The sequence below is a fragment of the Oncorhynchus tshawytscha genome, linkage group LG26, assembly GCF_018296145.1.
Source record: "Oncorhynchus tshawytscha isolate Ot180627B linkage group LG26, Otsh_v2.0, whole genome shotgun sequence".
NCBI lineage: Eukaryota > Metazoa > Chordata > Actinopteri > Salmoniformes > Salmonidae > Oncorhynchus > Oncorhynchus tshawytscha.
In genome coordinates this window covers 42,647,767-42,672,506 of record NC_056454.1, presented here as the reverse complement: position 1 = coordinate 42,672,506, position 24,740 = coordinate 42,647,767, and the positions used below count along the sequence as shown (strand labels likewise).

Genomic DNA, 24,740 nt, shown 5'->3' with positions numbered 1-24,740 from the left:
TGTTATGCTGATGTAGATAATGATGGTAATAAGACCAACCAGGCCTACATGACCTGGTGTTGTCAGGCTAATTCTTCTGTTACTCCTAGCAATGGAAAGTAGAGAACACCCACTCAAAATGTAAATGCCGGTCTGGTTAGAATTCATGTTTATTCATGTAATGAATAATCAATTTGCAGACACTGCCGAAACGGCAAAATGAAAGCGGACAGGGGATATGCGAATTGAATTGTTGCTCTTGTTGTATTCTTCTCACAATCCATTTCCGAGGGTTCCTTAGATAGAGATTGTGTGAGTCTAATTATCGCCCTCCATGCAGTTGGAGACTTTTATCTCCCTCACCAACTTCAAACATCAGCTATCTGAGCAGCTATTGCTGCTGTACATAGTCTATTGGTAAATAGCCCACCCATTTTCACCTACCTCATCCCCATACTGTTTTTATTTATTTACTTGCTCTTTTGCCATATCTCTACCTGTACATGACCATCTGATCATTTATCATTCCAGTGTTAATCTGCAAAATTGTAATTATTCGCCTACCTCCTCATGCCTTTTGCACACATTGTATATAGACTCCCCCTTTGTTTTCTACTGTGTTATTGACTTGTTAATTGTTTATTCCATGTGTAACTCTGTGTTGTCTGCTCACACTGCTATGCTTTATCTTGGCCAGGTCGCAGTTGCAAATGAGAACTTGTTCTCAACTGGCCTACCTGGTTAAATAAAGGTGAAATAAAAAAAAAAAAAAAAAAAAAATTAGCGACCAGAAGCCATCTCCAAACACAGTAGGCCTGGAAACGTGGTAAGGTGAGGAGGGGGCAACAACAAAGCTTGTCTTTGACCCCTCGGATCCACCTGGGATTTCTCTCACTGCATGCTTGTAGAATTGCGTGACTCCAAGTCACCACTGTAGCAGCCTTCTGTAGCAGCCTTCTGTAGCAGCCACTACTGTAGCAGCCTTCTGTAGCAGCCTTCTGTAGCAGCCTTCTGTAGCAGCCTTCTGTAGCAGCCACCACTGTAGCAGCCTTCTGTAGCAGCCTTCTGTAGCAGCCACTACTGTAGCAGCCTTCTGTAGCAGCCTTCTGTAGCAGCCTTCTGTAGCAGCCACCACTGTAGCAGCCTTCTGTAGCAGCCACTACTGTAGCAGCCACTACTGTAGCAGCCTTCTGTAGCAGCCACTGTAGCAGCCTTCTGTAGCAGCCACCACTGTAGCAGCCACCACTATAGCAGCCACCACTGTAGCAGCCACCACTGTAGCAGCCACCACTATAGCAGCCACCACTGTAGCAGCCACCACTGTAGCAGCCACCACTATAGCAGCCACCACTGTAGCAGCCACCACTGTAGCACCTTTCTGTAGCAGCCACCACTATAGCAGCCACCACTGTAGCAGCCTTCTGTAGCAGCCACCACTATAGCAGCCACCACTGTAGCAGCCTTCTGTAGCAGCCACAGCCACCACTATAGCAGCCACCACTGTAGCAGCCACCACTGTAGCAGCCACCACTGCAGCCACCACTATAGCAGCCACCACTGTAGCAGCCACCACTGTAGCAGCCACCACTGCAGCAGCCACCACTGCAGCAGCCACCACTGTAGCAGCCACCACTGTAGCAGCCACCACTGTAGCAGCCACCACTGTAGCAGCCACCACTGCAGCAGCCACCACTGCAGCAGCCACCACTGTAGCAGCCACCACTGTAGCAGCCACCACTGTAGCAGCCACCACTGCAGCAGCCACCACTGTAGCAGCCACCACTGTAGCAGCCACCACTGTAGCAGCCACCACTGTAGCAGGCTTCTGTAGCAGCCTTCTGTAGCAGCCTTCTGTAGCAGCCACCACTGTAGCAGCCACCACTGTAGCAGCCGCCACTGTAGCAGGCTTCTGTAGCAGCCTTCTGTAGCAGCCTTCTGTAGCAGCCTTCTGTAGCAGCCACCACTGTAGCAGCCACCACTGTAGCAGCCGCCACTGTAGCAGCCGCCTGTAGCAGCCTTCTGTAGCAGCCTTCTGTAGCAGCCTTCTGTAGCAGCCACCACTGTAGCAGCCTTCTGTAGCAGCCTTCTGTAGCAGCCACCACTGTAGCAGCCACCACTGTAGCAACCACCACTGTAGCAGCCACCACTGTAGCAGCCACCACTGTAGCATCCACCACTGTAGCAGCCACCTGTAGCAGCCTTCTGTAGCAGCCTTCTGTAGCAGCCACCACTATAGCAGCCTTCTGTAGCAGCCTTCTGTAGCAGCCACCACTGTATCAGCCTTCTGTAGCAGCCTTCTGTAGCAGCCACCACTGTAGCAGCCACCACTGTAGCAGCCTTCTGTAGCAGCCTTCTGTAGCAGCCTTCTGTAGCAGCCTTCTGTAGCAGCCACCACTGTAGCAGCCACCACTGTAGCAGCCACCACTGTAGCAGCCTTCTGTAGCAGCCACCACTGTAGCAGCCTTCTGTAGCAGCCTTCTGTAGCAGTCTTCTGTAGCAGCCACCACTGTAGCAGCCTTCTGTAGCAGCCTTCTGTAGCAGCCACCACTGTAGCATCCACCACTGTAGCAGCCGCCACTGTAGCAGCCGCCACTGTAGCAGCCGCCACTGTAGCAGCCGCCACTGTAGCCGCCACTGTAGCAGCCTTCTGTAGCAGCCGCCACTGTAGCAGCCTTCTGTAGCAGCCACCACTGTAGCAGCCACCACTGTAGCAGCATTCTGTAGCAGCCTTCTGTAGCAGCCTTCAGTAGCAGCCTTCTGTAGCAGCCACCACTGTAGCAGCCTTCTGTAGCAACCTTCTGTAGCAGCCTTCTGTAGCAGCCTTCTGTAGCAGCCACCACTGTAGCAGCCACCACAGTAGCAGCCACCACTGTAGCAGCCTTCTGTAGCAGCCACCACTGTAGCAGCCTTCTGTAGCAGCCTTCTGTAGCAGTCTTCTGTAGCAGCCACCACTGTAGCAGCCTTCTGTAGCAGCCTTCTGTAGCAGCCACCACTGTAGCAGCCACCACTGTAGCAGCCACCACTGTAGCAGCCGCCACTGTCAGCCGCCACTGTAGCAGCCACCACTGTAGCAGCCTTCTGTAGCAGCCGCCACTGTAGCAGCCTTCTGTAGCAGCCACCACTGTAGCAGCCACCACTGTAGCAGCATTCTGTAGCAGCCTTCTGTAGCAGCCTTCAGTAGCAGCCTTCTGTAGCAGCCACCACTGTAGCAGCCTTCTGTAGCAGCCTTCTGTAGCAGCCACCACTGTAGCAGCCTTCTGTAGCAGCCTTCTGTAGCAGCCTTCTGTAGCAGCCACCACTGTAGCAGCCACCACTGTAGCAGCCACCACTGTAGCAGCCACCACTGTAGCATCCACCGCTGTAGCAGCCTTCTGTAGCAGCCTTCTGTAGCAGCCTTCTGTAGCAGCCACCACTATAGCAGCCTTCTGTAGCAGCCTTCTGTAGCAGCCACCACTGTATCAGCCTTCTGTAGCAGCCTTCTGTAGCAGCCACCACTGTAGCAGCCACCACTGTAGCAGCCTTCTGTAGCAGCCTTCTGTAGCAGCCACCACTGTAGCAGCCACCACTGTAGCAGCCACCACTGTAGCAGCCTTCTGTAGCAGCCACCACTGTAGCAGCCTTCTGTAGCAGCCTTCTGTAGCAGTCTTCTGTAGCAGCCACCACTGTAGCAGCCTTCTGTAGCAGCCTTCTGTAGCAGCCACCACTGTAGCAGCCACCACTGTAGCAGCCGCCACTGTCAGCCGCCACTGTAGCAGCCGCCACTGTAGCAGCCCCACTGTAGCAGCCGCCACTGTAGCAGCCTTCTGTAGCAGCCGCCACTGTAGCAGCCTTCTGTAGCAGCCACCACTGTAGCAGCCACCACTGTAGCAGCATTCTGTAGCAGCCTTCTGTAGCAGCCTTCAGTAGCAGCCACTGTAGCAGCCACCACTGTAGCAGCCTTCTGTAGCAGCCTTCTGTAGCAGCCTTCTGTAGCAGCCTTCTGTAGCAGCCACCACTGTAGCAGCCACCACTGTAGCAGCCACCACTGTAGCAGCCTTCTGTAGCAGCCACCACTGTAGCAGCCTTCTGTAGCAGCCTTCTGTAGCAGTCTTCTGTAGCAGCCACCACTGTAGCAGCCTTCTGTAGCAGCCAGCAGCCACCACTGTAGCAGCCGCCACTGTAGCAGCCGCCACTGTAGCAGCCGCCACTGTAGCAGCCGCCACTGTAGCAGCCGCCACTGTAGCAGCCTTCTGTAGCAGCCGCCACTGTAGCAGCCTTCTGTAGCAGCCACCACTGTAGCAGCCACCACTGTAGCAGCATTCTGTAGCAGCCTTCTGTAGCAGCCTTCAGTAGCAGCCTTCTGTAGCAGCCACCACTGTAGCAGCCTTCTGTAGCAGCCCTCTGTAGCAGCCACCACGGTAGCAGCCTTCTGTAGCAGCCTTCTGTAGCAGCCACCACTATAGCAGCCTTCTGTAGCAGCCTTCTGTTGCAGCCTTCTGTAGCAACCTTCTGTAGCAGCTTTCTGTAGCAGCCTTCTGTAGCAGCCACCACTGTAGCAGTCTTCTGTAGCAGCCACCACTGTAGCAGCCTTCTGTAGCAGCCACCACTGTAGCAGCCACCACTGTAGCAGCCACCACTGTAGCAGCCACCACTGTAGCAGCCTTCTGTAGCAGCCTTCTGTATCAGCCTTCTGTAGCAGCCTTCTGTAGCAGCCACCACTGTAGCAGCCACCACTGTAGCAGCCTTCTGTAGCAGCCTTCTGTAGCAGCCTTCTGTAGCAGCCACCACTGGTAGCAGCCACCACTGTAGCAGCCTTCTGTAGCAGCCACCACTGTAGCAGCCTTCTGTAGCAGCCTTCTGTAGCAGCCTTCTGTAGCAGCCACCACTTCTGTAGCAGCCGCCACTGTAGCAGCCGCCACTGTAGCAGCCACTGTAGCAGCCGCCACTGTAGCAGCCTTCTGTTGCAGCCACCACTGTAGCAGCCACCACTGTAGCAGCCACCACTGTAGCAGCCTTCTGTAGCAGCCACCACTGTAGCAGCCACCACTGTAGCAGCCTTCTGTAGCAGCCACCACTGTAGCAGCCACCACTGTAGCAGCCTTCTGTAGCAGCCTTCTGTAGCAGCCACCACTATAGCAGCCTTCTGTAGCAGCCTTCTGTAGCAGCCTTCTGTAGCAACCTTCTGTAGCAGCCTTCTGTAGCAGCCTTCTGTAGCAGCCACCACTGTAGCAGTCTTCTGTAGCAGCCACCACTGTAGCAGCCTTCTGTAGCAGCCACCACTGTAGCAGCCTTCTGTAGCAGCCACCACTGTAGCAGCCACCACTGTAGCAGCCTTCTGTAGCAGCATTCTGTAGCAGCCTTCTGTAGCAGCCGCCACTGTAGCAGCCGCCACTGTAGCAGCCACCACTGTAGCAGCCACCACTGTAGCAGCCTTCTGTAGCAGCCGCCACTGTAGCAGCCTTCATTATTTAATGTTACCAGACCAGCGTGTCCGTTATACCACTATAACTCGGCCTACACTTTGGCGCCAAAAGGGTAGAATAAAAGTCTATGTGGTTGTTCTTTTTTACAGCTGTTCCCGTGTTGCTTACAAATCTGTTCCCCCCTCGATAAGCAAACACCAGGCTTGAATCACCCCCACCCCCCCAATCCGGCAGAAACACCATTACTGAGCGCCTTTGAATTCTGCATCATCCGCATCTAATTTTGTTTATAAGAGTGAAATTACTTCCGCACTTTATTTTAAGCGGCTTTAGAAAGTTGATAGAGTCGAGGACCCAGTGATAACTGCCCACAGTATACACATTTTGTTGGCAGTATACACATTTTGTTGGCAGTATACACATTTTGTTGGCAGTATACACATTTTGTTGGCAGTATACACATTTTGTTGGCAGTATACACATTTTGTTGGCAGTATACACATTTTGTTGGCAGTATACACATTTTGTTGGCAGTATACACATTTTGTTGGCAGTATACACATTTTGTTGGCAGTATACACATTTGGCTGGTTGCACATTTTTATTCCTGCGGTAAAAACTTTAAAAAAAAAAAATTACAATGTAATTTACAGCTGATTTACAATCTGGGTGGTCTGACCAAATGATTCCAGTGTCTGTTCCAGAACATGCAAACAGCAGAAAAAGAGAAAAGAGAGATCATGGAGAGACAGGATGGGAAATCCCTCTTTAATACTACTTCCTGGTTCAGATGACCAGACAAATAATGTTGCAGTAGGAATGAATATCACAATCATTTGGACAAACAATCTAACATTTCTGACTTATTCCTGCTCCAACCATCTCTCCACCTGCTATATTTCTATAAAGGCCTACTCCTTCCCTTTATCTTTGTCATTCCCTCTTTCCCTGCCTGTCTTTTGAAGTCGTTAGGGTCCTGTGGTCATCAGAGGTCTTCTGGGCCCAGCCCATTCATGCACGCCACACACACACACACACACACACACACACACACACACACACACACACACACACACACACACACAAACGTCCTGTGGGATAAACGTACGTTACCACCTGTCTTTGTGACCCTGAGTCAACACTGGTAGTGTTACCGCCACTGACTCCCACGCCTCACAATCTCACACACACACACCACCACCATCCATATCAACCCTACTGTCCTACAATCAACCCCCACACCAGAGTGTGGGACCCCCAGTGAGACATTCTCCTAACACAGACAGCGCTGGCCCAGCCCCAAACCTCCAGGGGTTGTGTAGCTGAGAGGAAGTCCAGCATCCTGGGGAGAAGTCACAGAGAGTTCTTCAGAGATGGGAAATTAGACATGGAAATGGTCATCCAAAGATCAAACTCATCCCAAAGAGTTGGTGTGTTATTCAATTTTCTCCCATCATACAGCAGAAGAATGGTCCTTCCATCTCACAAGTTTATCCCAAATTTGTCACATTGTCATGACCAACCTTGTGACAACCTATTTGCAATGTGACGATGTGCCAGCGTGATGTGGTAGCAGTTTGCTCCTATCACCAGCAGGGTAGAGGCCCTTCATTGTACAAGGTACTATACTCTGTCCTCCATATGTCACTCTGCCCCCGCCTCCTTTCTCTCTTTCCCAGAATGGAGAGCTGCTCCTGGGCTGAGGCTGAAGCTGAGGCCTGGGCCTGGTTCGGCCAGAGTGGAGCAGGATGACCCAAAACTGGACACCAGCCCTGAGTCAGAATCTGACACCGCCAGCTCCTCAAACTTCTGGATGACCATCCGTACAGACCGGAAGGGCATGTCTCTGCGCCAGCGACCCCCACCAGCTCCAGTAGGCCCTCTATAGTCGGATGCTCGGCTGAGAAAGACGTGGGGTGGAGGGGGTAGGCCACAGTGGAGCCTCAGCCTGCCCTGGCCCAGCCCCAGAGCGGGACGTACCCCAGCATGGCTGAAGCGAGTGGGTAGGGTGGCCAGGTGCTCCTGGGTCAGAGGGTTGTGGAAGCTCAACGTCCCTCCACCCATGTTGAGGAACAGCCCTAGGGTCTTGATCTGGGGTGGCACGGCACGTAAGGGCTCCCGACAGCTATCATACACAGTGGAGAAGGACAAGCCCTGCCTTTCCAGCCACCAGCCGCAAGCATCGTCCAATGAGCTCACTCCTGTATGGAAAATAGGAAAGATGGTTGCTTTCTGTGTCACAAAAAATACATAATGGGAAATTATGTCTTCAAATATTGTGCCAATAAACTTTTCAATGTCACCATGAAATAGGATAGTCTGTATGCCTGACTTTTTATGCACTCAACAATGCCACTGTAGCAGGAATTTGTTGCCTCATTTGGCCTGAATTAAAACCTGATATTGGAGTAGAAACAGACTGGCACCCACACACCCACAGTGTTTCCGCCATATGTATTTATCAGCGGCGGTGCCCTTCAAAAGTTTGGGGTTCTTAGAAATGTCCTTGTTTTTGAAAAAAAAAATCTCTTTTATTTCAAAAACAAGGACATTTCTAAGTGACCCCAAACTTTTGAACGGTAGTGTATGTGTATGTTTTATTATTCTGTTTTTATTGTAATGTATACAGGGCTCTCTAGTAAAATAGATTTCTCATCTCAATGTGACTCTCTGTAAATAAAGGTTCAATAAAAAACATGTAAAAAATATTGTAGTGTTTTTGTGGACTGTATTATACACTGTAGTGTTTTTGCAGACAGTATTGTAATAAAACTCAGTTTTTGGTTTATTATCTTTGACATAGCAGTGGTGGCTTTGTCCTTGAGGAAATCTAAAGGACAAAATACTCAAAGAGCACATTTTCCATAACCTGTAGGTAGGACTAAGGTCTGAACAGACAATTCAGGGCTTCTGTAAGGAACACAATACATGGTCTATAATTGGCATGTAGGTTTCTCACTTATGGGTGGAACATATTAGGATATGGGGGAGGGTAATGGACAGGGTATATGCAAATTAAATATTGTAGTATATACACTATAGTAATTACCGTAATGTTTTTGCAGACAGTAGTGTTTTTGTGGATTTGACTGTAGTATTTACTGTAGTGTTTGTGGTCTGTAGTATACTGTAGTATTTACTATAGTATTTTACAGTATACTACACCATTCTATAGTAAGTACTACACATAATAGAGATATACTACTGTGTGTAGTATAGTATTCTACAGTATAGTACAGTTTACTACTGAATTCTATAGAAAGTACCGTAGTATTCTATAGTAAACTGTAGTATTTTTTCATGTGAGATAGGCATGAGTGAGCAATAATATGTGAAATATCAATGCGGTTCCCATCCCATATTACCTCGCTAAGTATCCCTATTCCCTAAGTACAGCTCTGTCGACAGTGCCAGTCATCATGGTCAACAACCACTAATAGGTATTTGGCCTGACTCCCTACAGTTAATGATGAAGCTGCATATTTCTGTCATATTTAATGCAAATCAACAGATTGTTTATGGTTTGTTGCTGGGCTAAATTTTTAGAGTTTTCTGTTGTTTACAGAGAGCAGATGTCAATATGCCTTGTAAGCCAAAATGTAATTGTTCAATAAAAAATGCAATTGTTTAGTGGTTCAGCCAAGCGCTGGGATATCCCTGCTGACATCCTGTTCACCACTCGGTGGCACCACAGAGCAGAGTTGAAGGATGTGAATGAACTTTATGTAGGACAGACAGTGTCCTGTGTGCGGGAGCATTTGCACAAGACTGTCTGTATGTATTTGTAGGCTACAACATGATTGTGTAAGAAATGTAGCCCATGGAAATTCATATTTATCTCCATCAGTAGGAATTTATCAGCATGCCAGAAGCTAAGAGTAGTATTATCAAAGCAGGGATTTGTACTTGTTCTGCCACTACCAGTAAATCATGGCCAGGCGGATTAGGGTGCACTTCCTCACCTATCCTGTAGAGGGTGCTGTTGCATACGTCAACCTCCCAGTAGAACTGACCCCTGATGATGACCACGTCCCCACACACCTGAGGGAGTGGATGGGGGGCAGACTCCTGGGATTCAGTGCTTGTTACTGACCCTGTGACCCTGTTTCCATGATGGCGAGAGGGTAGTGGCGGAGGGCTTGGTCCATGGAACGTCACAGTGAGAGAGAAGAGGTGGAGAGATGGAGGGATGGAGCAGCAGCAGAGGGGTCCAGGGTGAACGTCAGACCTGGGAAGGGAGAGATGAAGACGAAAGAGCAGGTGAAACCTGATTTCCTCTAACCAGGGGCATTGCAATTAATAACATTTGTATTTTTTAATCTTCTTCTACACTGTATATCAAGACATCATTGGATAAAGAATCTTGCATTGGACTCACTGACCTGAGACAGACTGTTCCATCTCCTCCTCTCGTAGATCTATAGTTTCCTCCAGTGGTAAGCCTGCATCCATGGATACGCAGAGAGAAAAGAGACCGTTAAAACAGACACAACACAGTTGGCGCCATTTAAAGCCTTACTCAGTAAAGCATGTAGGGAAGTAAGCCTGCCAGATTCTCCTTAACCTACTTCATTCTCCCTTTCCCATGAGGCCTGACGGTATTCAGAGGAACTAGAGGCCCAACACCATGAAGAGTAACAGCAACAACAATAACAACTGCCTGGCATGTCTCCCAGTTTTAACCTTGAGCTCACAAAATGTGTCTAACCTAGACTAACTGCCAAGGTGCCATTTCACTCACCATATGCAGCAGTGATCTGGTCCGTGACATCCTCTTTGTCTCTGCCGAATGGATTCCTCTGCATGTGGGATTAGTGGAGGTGGGGTGGGAAGGAATGGGAAGATGTGTTAGGGAGGCTTAAGTCACTGGGTCACTTGGAAGGTGTGACCTGTATCCATCCAAAGATTGAATAGGGCAATGGGAGAAGATTGTGAATCCATAAGGCTAGTGTGCCTCTCACTTGTCTAAAACAAAGATGAAATAAGCCTACCTATCCAACATGAAAAGAAAAGAACAAGCTTAGTTACCTGTGAGAAGGCCTTCATCCCTTCTTCCGCCTGGTCCCCAGCACTGCTGGCTGTCCACCCAGGGGTCAGGGTGGGGTCGGGGGGCAGGCAACAGGTGGCAGAAGCCCACTCCCAGCATGGCAGCTCCACAGGGTGGCGACAACAAGGGCACAGCACGGCACACACAGGCGTACTGGTAGAGCGGTGGTGGGCAGAATGGGTGCCACCACGGGAAGCATGGGACACACCATCCCCTTCCTCATCCAGTACACATCGCCCTGCCCCCTCTCCACCTCCTACACAGCGCCCACACAGGGTATGGGAGCATGGTAGGAGAAGGGCAACGTCAAAACCACGCCTACAGGACGGGCATAGAGAAGATTTAGCCAAATCATGGTGACCCTCCTCTTCTCCCTTCTCTTCCTCTTCTTGTTCCGCCTCTTTTCTCTCCTGTTCTTCCTCACCTTGCTGATTGTCGATCTTTTGTTGTGTTCCGTCAAGACGGGGTGGTGTCCTACGCATTATTGGCAGATGAAAAGTTGAGTTGAATGCATTTATAGCTCAATATCATATCACATTTGTCAAATTTCTTTTGCCTTCACCAAAGCAAAGGTCAGCATAGTGAACCTGTCTCTACAGTCGACATGTACTGTCGACAATTCAGTAGTAAGGGGGCCATCCCTGAATCAAGTCTTTAACCATTACAGTATTCCGAGAGCCTTTCCTTGGCCAACACAAAGGACACATGCTCTCCTATCCTCCTTAGAAATACACAATGAGGAGAGATCCCCCACTGTACAAAGATATCCTTTTCTAGTAGATTTCAAAAGAGATTTTTCCTCAACAGGTCACAAAGATATCCAACTCTGGTAAATCAAAGATCCTCTTCTTTGACAGATCAAAGATGTCCCCCACACAGATGGATGATGGATGACACAGTAGGCTGCATTCACACGGAGTGAGATGTTAGAGCTAGACATATTTCTGTCCTTTTCTTCTGCCTCACTTTTGCTGTTCTATCTATCTCCCTATGCTGATGTTGAGCATGCTGTGCTACGTAGGTTGGCAAGACAAACAGAGGAAAATAAAATAAATGAAACGGAGAAAGAGAAAGGCAAATAGGAGAAAGAGAGAGAGAGAGCTACAGCCAGAGAAGAGAGCAGCCTTTTATTAGACACTCATTGCTTGCCGTTGCCATGGTGATGGCCTTCCATAAAGACGTCAGTAAACCGGCCCACTGAATGAAGACACACACACACACACACACACACACACACACACACACACACACACACACACACACACACACACACACACACAGTGTAATGTAAATGGTCACACGCAGACACTCATAGACACTAATTTGTCATGCAAACCTTTTCCTTTCTGTTTCCCTCTCTCCGTGCCTCCTCCTGTACTACGTGGATTATCTGAAAGGGTTTTCGCTACATGATGTGAATTTAAAGATCTGCCCCAGATCTATCACCGTGGTTACACTTTCTGTCTATCTCCATATGGGCTAGTGGGGCCATTGTTCCCCGGGCCACTCTACAACACCAGGGCCAGGTTGTGGTCAGCTAAAAGTGGGCTTCTGGGGTGAAAGGGTGCAGGACGGAGGAGGGGTAGGTAGTAGGAGGAGAAAAGAGGGGAAGCAGGAGGATAAAGAGGGAGCGCAGTTGGTATAGCGTGGCGCTTGCAACACCAGCATAGTGGATTTGATTTCTGGGACTACCTGTAAGTAAAAATATATGCCCCTATTTGGATAAAAGTGTTTGCAAAATGGTATATATTATTATATATAGTGTATATTATAGGAGGACTACTGCGGCTGGGCAGAGAGGTAGGGGACTTATCTCTCCATTGAACTATTTCTAGTGTCTTTCACTCTAAACACCAAGCACGGCTTTTAATCCAATCTTGATATCAGCATCATTCACAGTGTGTGTGACAGGAGTTGGAGTGGATAATGTAGACGGCATGAGAGTGCTCAGTGCTGACCAAACCTGCACGCAGTATGCATGTCCAAAGGCCATTTCTTAGCAAGCAAAATCCAGTGTGGTAGATTAAGCAATAGCCTCTATACATCCATATACATTATCAATATCCTAGGGATTAGATGATCTATTAACCCATGAAAGGAAATTGAGTTTGCCTAGGCCCACTCACAGGCATAATGACAATGTAGAAAATAAGAGATTATCAAACGATACTCATTATTTTATCTTCTTTGAGCTAAAAGACAACCGGTTTGTCTTGTTCTATTCAGATTTGTTTTCCTGTGCACGTATCCCGTTGCATACCACTTTTGGGAGAGTTCTCAGGGGGACATGTTCAATTGTTTCTCTTATGTGCCCACTGTAGACAGTGTCGCAAACGCCTATGATTCCCCTCCTGGATTAAATGGAACATGGGGACGAGCACCATGGAAGAAAAGGCTGCTATTGAGGGGCGGCATGCGCACAGGAGCGAGTTATGGCTTTAAGCAGTGGGTATCCAACTGCGCTTTGCAATAGGCCTATCATCATAAGATACTAATACACATGCAATGTGAATCATTTATGTTTTTGTTATCAGTGTGGTTCATTAGACCCCTCAAGTGATGATATATTTGTAGAATAAGTATATGCATGGTGAAAATATGTATGCTTTACTGAAAATGTGACACACTAACATAACATGTGACATACAAAGGGGAATTGTGTGCATTATTCATTGACATGTATTTCTTTAAGATGTTATTGGAATACACTACATTAGCAAAAGTATGTGGACACTTGCTGGTCGAACGTCTCATATCATGTTTAGACTTGCCCAATATAATTTTGAACTTTGATTTTATATATAGAAGATATCTATTATGGTCTTTTGTTGGACCTCAGGGATATCAGAGAATGGAACTTGGCATTCTTTTTGTTATTGAGCAGAACTTGTTGAAGAAGCTCAGTTCACCAGAAGACTGTTGGGTAATCTATGGACAGTAATAAAACGCTGCTTTTTCTCAAGAAGATAACACTTGGCTTGGCTCCTGTGTTAAAAGAGTTGCAAAAAAGTCCCAAAGAAACACCCTGTGTAAGAGACATTAGGCAGAAACATATTGTGTGAATGTGGTCAAATCTACCTCTTTTAGAGCCACTGAACTGGTGGAGAAACAGAGGCCATCTTGGCCACCATTGTAATCCTAAACCTAAATAATCTCTGCTCTTCACTCCTTTAGGACTTCTACTCCTGCTGTTGCTCGTGGTTTCTTCTAAGGTACTCAACGTCCAGAAGAGATCAATCGACTTTGTATGAGACACACGACTGGAGAAACATGAACAACATGAAGGACCTGGAAGTTGCCATGGTGAGAGACAGACTTACACATTCTGTGTATTTTATCTGTTTTATATATGATGAACACAAATATAAATGCAACATGCAACAATTTCAAAGATTTTACAGAGATGTGGTTCATATGGGAAAATCAGTCAATTGAATTAAATTCATTAGGCTCCAATCTATAGATTTCACTTGACTGGGAATATAGATATGCATCTGTTGGTCACAGATACTGTGACTTAAAAATATAGGCCTCACAATTGGCCTCAGGATCTCGTCACAGTTTTTTGTGCATTCAAATTGCCATCAATAAAATGCAACTGTGTTCGTTGTCGTAGCTTATGCCTGCCCATACCATAACCCCACTGCCACCATGGGGCACTCTGTTCACAATGTTGACATCAGCAAACCGTTCGCCCACACGCCATACACACGGTTTGCGGTTGTGAAGCCGGTTGGACGTACTGCCAAACGATGTTGGAGGCGGCTTATGGTAGAGAAATTAACATTAAATTCTCTGGTAATAGCTCTGGTGGACATTCTTGCGGTCAGCATGCCAATTGCATGCTCCCTCAAAACATGAGACATTTGTGGCATTGTGTTTTGTGACAAAACTGCACATTTTAGAGTGGCCTTTTATTGTCCCCATGTGTAATGATCATGCTGTTTAATCAGCTTCTTGATATGCCACACCTGTCAGGTGGATGGATTATTTTGGCAAAGGAGAAATGCTCACTCAAATTTGTGCACAAAATTTGAGAGAAATAAGCTTTTTGTGCGTATGGAACTTTTCTGGGATCTTTTATTTCAGCTCATGAAACATGTTGCATTTATATTTTGGTTCAGTGTATCTTTACCATTTCTTTGATCCATCCAGATTGCCTGTAGTGGTTCAGACCAACTCCACTCCTCCCTTCAGCTACCCTGTGTCAGAATTCTAAAGGCATCCTGGGATCAGAAATCCCAAAATCGAATTGATAAATTCAAAGTTTTAAATTGATTGCACGTTTGTCTCAGTCTTTGTGTGTGTGTGTGTGTGTGTGTGTGTGTGTGTGTGCGTCCCTAGCTACAGCAGAAGCGTGCTGAGGTGAGAGGGTCTCTGGGGGTATTGTTGGACAGTGTGGGGAGAATGAGGACACAGACCAAACTCAGCTGTCAGTTATCCTTGCTGGAGAGACTAGAGCATGGAATCACAAACTACCTGCACATAGTAACCAACCTGGACATCACGGTGAGATGGAGCACGCACGCACACACACACACATTAATTCTTGCCAGCCCTCTCTCTCTTGTCCTCTCTCCTATTCTCCCCTCACAAATACTTGACTGTGTGTCTGTTGGTCCACAGGATGACTTGACAGACTCAGATCCAGACCCAGGCTGTCCCAGCCAGCAGAGCCAGAGTCTGACCCAAGTGCCGCAGCTGTATGGCAGGGTGCTCCGGGGGAAGCTAGAGTGGCTCTCAATGGACCTCAGAGACAGCTATGTGGACCAGAGAGTATAACCTGGGATTTCTTCTATCTTTTATCAATGCTGAACTGAAGGGTGACCAGAAGACTGCACTAGCACTCTCTGGTGGAAGCTGTCTGTACAACATGGCAGTGTTTTGCTGCCACCTGGATTTATTGATGGAGTTACAGAGCCCTCTTCTGGTGATATACAGCATGACATGGTGTGGCACTCGTTGAGGAAATAGGTGGGATCTGAGTAGGCTACAAATGGCTGCTATCAGAAGCAGGCACTGTCAGAGTCCAATACCCAGACAAAAGAGACTGGAACAATGCTCTTAATTAGACGAGACAATTCTAAAGACAAATAAAATTTGATTTGATTTGATAGTTGCTGGTTGAAAATACAATCCACACAGTACCTTCTAATCAGTAGGTTTGAGAAGGGTGCAATTGCGGCCAGCAATTCGGGGCGTTGCTGCATGTGGGCATTCTTGCATCTGCAGGAACCCCTCTTCATACTTCTATTGGTACATTTTTAAGCTAAGACTCCGCTACACAGTCAGGAGGTGGGGGCACTCCAGTACAGTAGCTGGCGGTAATCAGTGGTGTAGTGGAGGGTATATACCCACTTTTTTGGTGGGAATTGCATATATTAACTTCTTAATCCTCACGATGCGTATCAAAGTAGTGTCGTGGAGGTATACACTGTATCAACTAAGGCTGATGGATCTGATAAGAAGGTTTAGTTTAAACTATTTTTTCTTCACATTTTCACTGCAGCACTGTGCACACGGCGGTAGGCCTACGCGCAAATGTTCCAATTTGTGGGAAAACACCATTCTAAAATGTGCACCACACGTGAGTGGTTTCATGGACAGAGATGGAAATATCTGTTTGAAATTTAGAAAGAGGGGAGATCTAAAGATGCAACAACGCTGTGCATTACAGGGAAGACATCCTCCTTCCTCATGTGGTGCCCTTCCTGCAGGCTCATCCTGACATGACCCTCCAGCATGACAATGCCACCAGCCATACTGCTCGTTCTGTGTGTGAATTCCTGCAAGTCAGGAATGTCAATGTTCTGCCATGGCCAGCAAAGAGCCTGGATGTCAATCCCATTGAGCACGTCTGGGACCTGTTGGATCGGAGGATGAGGACTAGGGCCATTCCCCCCAGAAATGTCTGGGAACTTGCAGGTGCCTTGGTGGAAGAGTGGGGTAACATCTCAGAACTTGCAAATCTGGTGCAGTCCATGAGGAGGAGATGCACTGCAGTACTTAATGCAGCTGGTGGCCACAGCAGATACTGACTGTTACTTTTGATTTTGACCCCCCTTTGTTCAGGGACACATTATTCAATTTCTGTTAGTCACATGCCTGTGGAACTTGTTCAGTTCATGTCTCAGTTGTTGAATCTTGTTATGTTCATACAAATATTTACACATGAAAATAAAAGCAGTTGACAGTGAGAGGACATTTCCTTTTTTGCTGAGTTTATATATAATATATACACTACCGTTCAAAAGTTTGGGGTCACGTAGAAATGTCCTTGTTTTTGAAAGAAAAGCAAACATTTTTTGTGCATTAAAATAACATCAAATTGATCAGAAATACAGTGTTGACATTGTTCATTTTGTAAACAACTATTGTAGCTGGAAACAGCTGATTTTTAATGGAATATCTACATAGGTGTACAGAGGCCCATTATCAGCAACCATCACTCCTGTATTCCAATGGCACGTTGAGTTAGCTAATCCAAGTTTATCATTTTAAAAGGCTAATTGATAATTAGAAAACCCTTTTACAATTATGTTGGCACAGCTGAAAACTGTTGTTCTGATTATTATTATATATTTTTTTAATGTCACCTTTATTTAACCAGGAGAGCCAGTTGAGAACAAGTTCTCATTTACAGCTGCGACCTGACCAAGATAAAGCAAAGCAGTGCGACAAAAACAACAATACAGAGTTACACATATACAAACGTACAGTCAATAACACAAAAGAAAAGGAAAATAGAAACATCTATGTACAGTGTGTGCAAATGTAGAAGAGTAAGGAGGTAGGCAATAAATAGGATAATAAGAAAATAATTACAATTCAGGATTAACACTGGGAGTGATAGATGTGCAGATGATGTGCAAGTAGAGATACTGGGGTGCAAAAGAGCAAGAGGGGAAGTAATAATATGGGGATGAGGTAGTCGGGTGTGCTATTTACAGATACGCTGTGTACAGGTACAGTAAGCTGCTCTGACAGTTGATGCTTAAAGTTAGAGAGGGAGATATTTTTTGAAAAGCTCTGTTTACATATGAATCTTAATGTTAATATATTATAACATGAATGAAAATGACATATGGATGTTGCCAAAAAAAAAGATTGGTAAATGTTTAATTAATATGGAAATGACTAAAAGTAACTCCACTACATGTAACTGTTATTGAGATTTTTGCAATTTGTTCCAGTCATTGACAGCAAAGGACTGGAAGGAAAGGTGGCCAAAGGAAGTGTTGGCTTTGGGGATGACCAGTGCAATATACCTGCTGGAGCGCGTGCTATGGGTGGGTGTTGCTATGGTGACCAGTGAGCTGAGATAAGGCGGGGCTTTACCTTGCAAAGAATTATAGATGACCTGGAGCCAGTGGGTTTGGCGACGGATATGTAGTGAGGGACAGTATACAGGTTGCAGTGGTGGGAAGCATATGGGGCTTTGGTGATAAAACGGATGGTAATTTTAATTTGCAATTTTTACCCCCTTTCTCTCCCCAATTTCGTGGTATCCAATTGTTAGTAGCTACTATCTTGTCTCATCGCTACAACTCCCGTACGGGCTCGGGAGAGACGAATGTTGAAAGTCATGCGTCCTCCGATACCCAACCAAGCCACACTGCTTCTTAACACAGCGTGCATCCAACCCGGAAGCCAGCCGCACCAATGTGTCGGAGGAAACACCATGCACCTGGCAACCTTTGCTAGCGCGCCCGGCCTGCCACAGGAGTCGCTGGTGAACGATGAGACAAGGATATCCCTACCGGCCAAACCTTCCCTAACCCGGACGATGCTATGCCAATTGTGCGTCGCCCCACGGACCTCCCGGTCGCGGCCAGTTACGACAGAGACTGGTTTCCAAGTCCCCTGGGAGGCTACATCCAGTTTTCTGAGTGTTGGGGGTTGGGGGCTATTTTGTAAATGACATCGCCAAAGTCAAGGATCGGTAGGATAGTCAGTTATACAAGGGTATGTTTGGCGGCATGAGTGAAGACGGCTTTGTTGCGAAGTAGGAAGCCAATTCTAGATTTCATTTTGGATTGGAGATGCTTAATGTGAGTCTGGAAGGAGAGTTTACAGTCTAACCAGACACCTAGAAGCAATACAACTGGCCTTATTTAGACTAGTTGAGTATCTGGAGCATCAGCATTTGTGTGTTCGAGTACAGGCTCAAAATGGCCTGAAACAAAGCACTTTCTTCTGAAACTCGTCAGTCTATTCTTTTCTGAGAAATGAAGGCTATTCCATGTGAGAAATTGCCAAGAATCTAACAAGAATAGAAAAAGGAGTGGAAGGCCCTGGTGCACAACTGAGCAAGAGGACAAGTACATTAGACTGTCTAGTTGCTACCTTATATAATGTTACTTACCCTACATTATTCATCTCACATGCATACGTATATACTGTACTCTATCATCGACTGCATCCTTATGTAATACATGTATCACTAGCCACTTTAACTATGCCACTCTGTTTACATACTCATCTCATGTATGTACATACTGTACTCGATACCATCTACTGTATCTTGCCTATGCTGCTCTGTACCATCACTCATTCATATATCCTTATGTACATATTTTTTATCCCCTTACACTGTATAAGACAGTAGTTTTGGAATTGTTAGTTAGATTACTTGTTGGTTATTACTGCATTGTCGGAACTAGAAGCACAAGCATTTCGCTACACTCGCATTAACATCTGCTAACCATGTGTATGTGACAAATAAAATTTGATTTGGAGAAACAGACGCCTCACAAGTCCTAAACTGGCAGCTTCATTAAATAGTACCCGCAAAACACCAGTCTCATTGTCAACAGTGAAGAAGTGACTCCGGGATGCTGGCCTTCTAGGCAGAGTTGCAAAGAAAAAGTAATATCTCAGACTGGCCAATAAAAAGAAAAGATTAAGATGGGCTAAAGAATACAGACGCTGGACAGAGGAACTCTGCCTAAAGGGTAGCATCCCGGAGTCGCCTCTTCTCTGTTGATGGAGACTGGTGTAATGTTGTTTTAAAATGGTGCTGGAAGAAATGGCAGCAGTTTTACGGGCGCCCAACCAATTGTGCTATTATGTGTTTTTTTTCACGTTATTTATAACTTATTTTGTACATAATGTTTCTGCAACCGTATCTTACGGCAGAAAAGAGCTTCTGGATATCAGGACAGCGATCGCTCACCTCGGATTAGACAAAGATTTTTCTACAACAAGCAAGATGAACAGGACATTCTGCAAACATCCGGCAGGGCCGACATCCCCGTTATTTGCAAGAGGAAGCGACGCAGGTACAGAGGACAAAGACCCAGATGCCTCGCCAGGGACCTGCAGAAGACGAGTGGGAAAGCTGCCTTTACCGTCAATACTACTAGCCAACGTGCCATCATTGCACAATAAATTAGACAAGGTACGATCACGACCAGAAGCCATGGATTACAGGCAACATTCGCACTGAGCTAAAGGGTAGAGCTGCCGGTTTCAAGGTGCGGGACTCCTGCTATTACTAATGCTGCAGAAATGTGCTTGAAAGCACTCTCCAGATCCATCGGATGTTGTGATCACAATATAGTATCCATATCGAGGAAAACCAAAGTTCCAAAGGCTGGACCTAATATAAGAGGTCACACAATAAGTGTTGCAGTGATTCATATGTTGTTGATGTAAAGAATATTTGTTGGGCCATGGTGTGTAATAAGGAGCAAACAGACGTTGCGCTTGACACATTTACGAAATTGCTTATTCCAGTAACTAAGAAAATGACTGCAAACACTGTGAAATCCTTGTGGATTGATGAGGAATTGAAAAAGTGTATGGTTGAGAGGGATGAGGGAAAAGGAATGGCAAATAAGCACAACCGATTGGCAAATGTACTGCAAATTGAGAACTCGTGACTAAACTGAAAAAAAAGAAACACAGATAAATGACATAAGAATGACAGTAAAAAGCTTTAATGATTTTTTTAATTGGCAAGATTAGCGAACTTAGGCATGACATGCCAGCAACAAAATGCTGACACAACACATCCAAGTTTAACTGACCAAATTATGAAAGACAAGAATTGCAATTTTGAATTCCGTAAAGTGAGTGTGGAAGAGGTGAAAAAATGATTGTTGTTTATCAACAATGACAAATCACCGGAGTCTGACAACTTGGATGGAAAATAACTGAGGATAATAGCGGATGATATTGCTACTCCTATTTGCCATATCTTCAATTTAAGCCAACTAGAAAATGTGTGCCCTCAGGCCTGGAGGGAAGAAAAAGTCATTCCGCTACCTAAGAATAGTAAAGCCCCCTTCACTGGCTCAAATAGCTGACAAAGCAGCCTATTACCAACCCTTGGTAAACTTTTGGGAAAAAAATTGTGTTTGACCAGTTACAATGCTATTTTACAGTAAACAAATTGACAACTGACTTTCAGCATGCTTATAGGGAAGGAACTTCAATAAGCACAACACTTGCACAAATGACTGATAATTGGCTGAGAGAAATTTATGATAAAAAGATTGTGGGTGCTATTTTGACAGACTTCAGTGACGCTTTTGACATAATCGATCATAGTCTGCCCCTGGAAAAACGTATGTGTTATGGCTTCACACCTCCTGCCATATTGTGGATAAAGAGTTACTTGTCTAACAGAACATAGAGGGTGTTCTTTAATGGAAGCCTCTCCAACATAATCCAGGTAGAATCAGGAATTCCCAAGGGCAGCTGTCTAGGACCCTTACTTTTTTCAATCTTTACTAACATGCCACTGGCTTTGAGTAAAGTGTGTCTATGTATACAGATGACTCAACACTATACATGTCAGCTACTACAGAGAATGAAATGACTGCAACACTTAAAAGATCTGCAGTTAGTTTCAGAATGGGAGGCAAAGGAATAAGGTAGTCATAAATATTTAAAAAACTAAAAGCATTGTATTTGGGACAAATCATTCACTAAACCCTGAACCTCAACTAAATCTTGTAATGAATAATGTGGACATTGAGCAAGTTGAGGTGACTAAACTGCTTGGAGTAACCCTGAATTGTAAACTGTCATGGTCAAAACATTGATACAACCGTAGCTGAGATGGGGAGAAGTCTGTCCATAATAAAGCACTGCTCTATCTTCTTAACAGCAACAAGGCAGGTCCTACAGGCTCTAGTTTTGTTAAACCTGGACTACTGTTCAGTCATGTGGTCAGGTGCCACAAAGAGGGACTTAGGAAAATTGCAATTGGCTCAGAACATGGCAGCACGGCTGGCCCTTGGACATACACAGAGAGCAAACAATCATGTGTGTGTCAATCTCTCCTGGCTCAAAGGAGAGATTGACTTCATCCCTAAATGTATTTGAGAGGTATTGACATGTTGAAAGAACAGAGCTGTCTGTTTAAACGACTAGAACACAGCTCAGGCACCCATGCATACCCCACTAGACATGCCACCAGAGGTCTCTTCAAACTAAGGGAGGCGCACATTACTACATAGAGCCATACAGTACATGGAACTCTACTCCACATCAGGTAACTGATGCCAGCAGTAGAATCAGTGTATAAAAATACACTTTATGGAACAGCGGGGACCGTGAAGCAACAAACATAGGCGCAGACACATGCATACACATACATTGTCACAGAGCCTGGAGTGGTGAGTGCGGAGTCAAACGCAGAGGATAATGGAGGAAACCGGACCTTATTGCAGCATCCAACACTAACGCCCAAAACAAAACAAACATTTCAACCCAACACAGGGCACAAACAGACAGGAACACTACACGCAACAACCTCGACTAACAGAAAACAAGCCCGCACAAAAACAGGTGGGCCTAACAGGCTTAAATGATCCTGAATCAAAACTAAAACAAGAGACAGGTGCAACCAATAAGACAGAAAAGGGGATCTGTGGCAGCTAGTAGACCGCGACGACGACCGCCGAGCGCCGCCCGAACAGGCAGGGGAGCCACCTTTGGTGGTAGTCGTGACACATGTTAACATACGCACTATACACACACGTACACATGGATGTTGTGTTGCATATATGTGGTAGTGGAGTAGGGGCCTGAGAGCACACACTTAGTGTGTTGTGAAATCTGTTATGAATGTATTGTAATGTTTTTAAAATTGTATAACTGCCTTCATTTTGCAGACCCTAGGAAGAGTATGAGTTTTTTTGCAGACCCTAGGAAGAGTATGAGTATGAGAGTTTTCATAGCCGATCATTCAGAGTTAGAGATAACAGGTGCGGTAGAGAGAGAGAGAGAGTCCAAAACAGCAGGTCCGGGACAAGGTAGCATGTCCAGTGAACAGGTCAGGGTTCCATAGCCGCAGGCAGAACAGTTGAAACTGAAGCAGCAGCATGACCAAGTGGAATGGGGACAGCACGGGGTCATCAGGCCAGGTAGTCCTTAGGCATGGTCCTAGGGCTCAGGTCCTCCAAGAGAAGAGATTGAGAAAGAGAGAGAGAATTAGAGGGAGCATACTTAAATTCACACAGTACACTGGATAAGACAGGAGAAACACTCCAGATATAATAAACTGACCCTAGCCACCTGACACAAACTATTGCAGCATAAATACTAGAGGCTGAGACAGGAGGGTTCGGGAGAGACTGTGGACCTGCCCGACAATACCCCCGGACAGGGCCAAACAGGCAGGATATAACCTCATCCACTTTGCCAAAGCACAGCCCCCACACCACTAGAGGGATATCTTCAACCCCCAACCTACTATCCCGAGACAAGTCCGAGTATAGACCACAAAGATCTCCCCCACGACACAAGCCCGAGGGGGGCACCAACCCGGACAGGAAGATCACGTCAGTGACTCAATCCACTCAAGTGATGCACCTCTCGAGGGATGGCATGGAAGAGCACCAGTAAGCCAGTGACTCAGCCCCTGTAATAGGGTCAGAGGCAGAGAATCCCAGTGGCGAGAGGGGAACCGGCCAGCCAGAGACAGCAAGGGTAGTTTGTCGTTCCAGTGCCTTTCCATTCACCTTCACACCCCTGGGCCAGACTACACTCAATCATAGGACCTACTGAAGAGATGAGTCTTCAATAAAGACTTAAAGGTTGAGACCGAGTCTATGTCTCTCACATGGATAGGCAGACCATTCCAAAAAAAATTGAGCTCTATAGGAGAAAGCCCTGCCTCCAGGTGTTTGCTTAGAAATTCTAGGGACAGTAAGGAGGCCTGCATCTTGTGACCGTAGCATACGTGTAGGTACGGAAGGACCAAATCAGAAAGTTAGGTAGGAGCAAGCCCATGTAATGCTTTGTAGGTTTGCAGTAAAACCTTGAAATCAGCCCTTGCCTTAACAGGAAGCAAGTGTAGAGAGGCTAGCACTGGAGTAATATGATCACATTTTTTGGTTCTAGTCAAGATTCGAGTAGCTATGTTTAGCACTAACTGAAGTTTTAGTGCTTATCCAGGTATCCGGAAAGTAGAGCATTGGAGTAGTCTAACCTATAAGTGACAAAAGTATGGATTATTTTTCTGCATCCTTTTTGAACGTTTCTGATTTTTGCAATGTTACGAAGATGAATAAAAGCTGTCCTTGAAATATTCTTGATATGTTTGTAAGGGATCGGAGGGATCAGAGGCGAAAAGGATCGGAGAACCAATATGCGGCGTGGTAAGTGTCCATGGTTCTTTTAAATACGAAAATGTACACATGAACTGAATACAAAAAACGTGGAATGAACGAAACCCAAAACAGTACCTTGTGGTGAAAAACACAGACACGGAAACAAACAGTGAAACCCAGGCTACCTAAGTATGATTCTCAATCAGACACATCTAATGACACCTGCCTCTGATTGAGAACCATACTAGGCCGAAACATAGAAATACCCAAATCATAGAAAAACAGACTGCCCACCCCAACTCACGCCCTGACCATACTAAATAATGACAAAACAAAGGAAATAAAAGGTCAGAACGTGACAATGTTCGTCAAAAGAGAGATGTTTTTTTAAGGTACAGTACCAGTCAAAAGTTTGGACCCACCTACTCATTCCAGGGTTTTTCGTTATTTTCACAATTTTGTATATTGTAGAATAGTAGTGAAGGCATTAAAGCTTTGCAATATCAAAAATGGGAGTAACCAAAAAAAGTGTTAAAAAAAAGCTACAAATATTTTATATTTGAGATTCTAAGTAGTCATCCTTTGCCTTGATGACAGCTTTGCACACTGTTGGTATTCTCTAAACCAGCTTCATGAGGTAGTCACCTGGAATACATTTCAATTAACAAGTGTGCCTTGTTAAACGTTAATTTGTGGAATTTCTTTCCTTCTTAATATGTTTGAGCCATCCAGTTGTGTTGTTTTTTA

The 24,740-nt window shown here is 45.9% G+C and overlaps 2 protein-coding genes across 2 annotated transcripts in view; one reads left to right on the top strand and one right to left on the bottom strand.

Annotated features, from left to right (window-relative positions):
* LOC112225629 (activin receptor type-2A) overlaps positions 1-24,740 on the top strand; it is a 679,452-nt gene that overhangs the window by 199,403 nt on the left and 455,309 nt on the right. The window lies entirely within an intron of this gene.
* Positions 5,969-11,530, bottom strand: LOC112234842. The gene is made up of 5 exons (XM_024403149.2): positions 10,410-11,530; positions 10,123-10,180; positions 9,764-9,823; positions 9,344-9,609; positions 5,969-7,582 (listed from the first exon to the last, which is right to left on the bottom strand). The coding sequence occupies exons 1-5, from the start codon at positions 10,525-10,527 to the stop codon at positions 7,026-7,028; spliced, it is 1,059 nt and encodes a 352-aa protein (XP_024258917.2). The 5' UTR covers positions 10,528-11,530; the 3' UTR covers positions 5,969-7,025.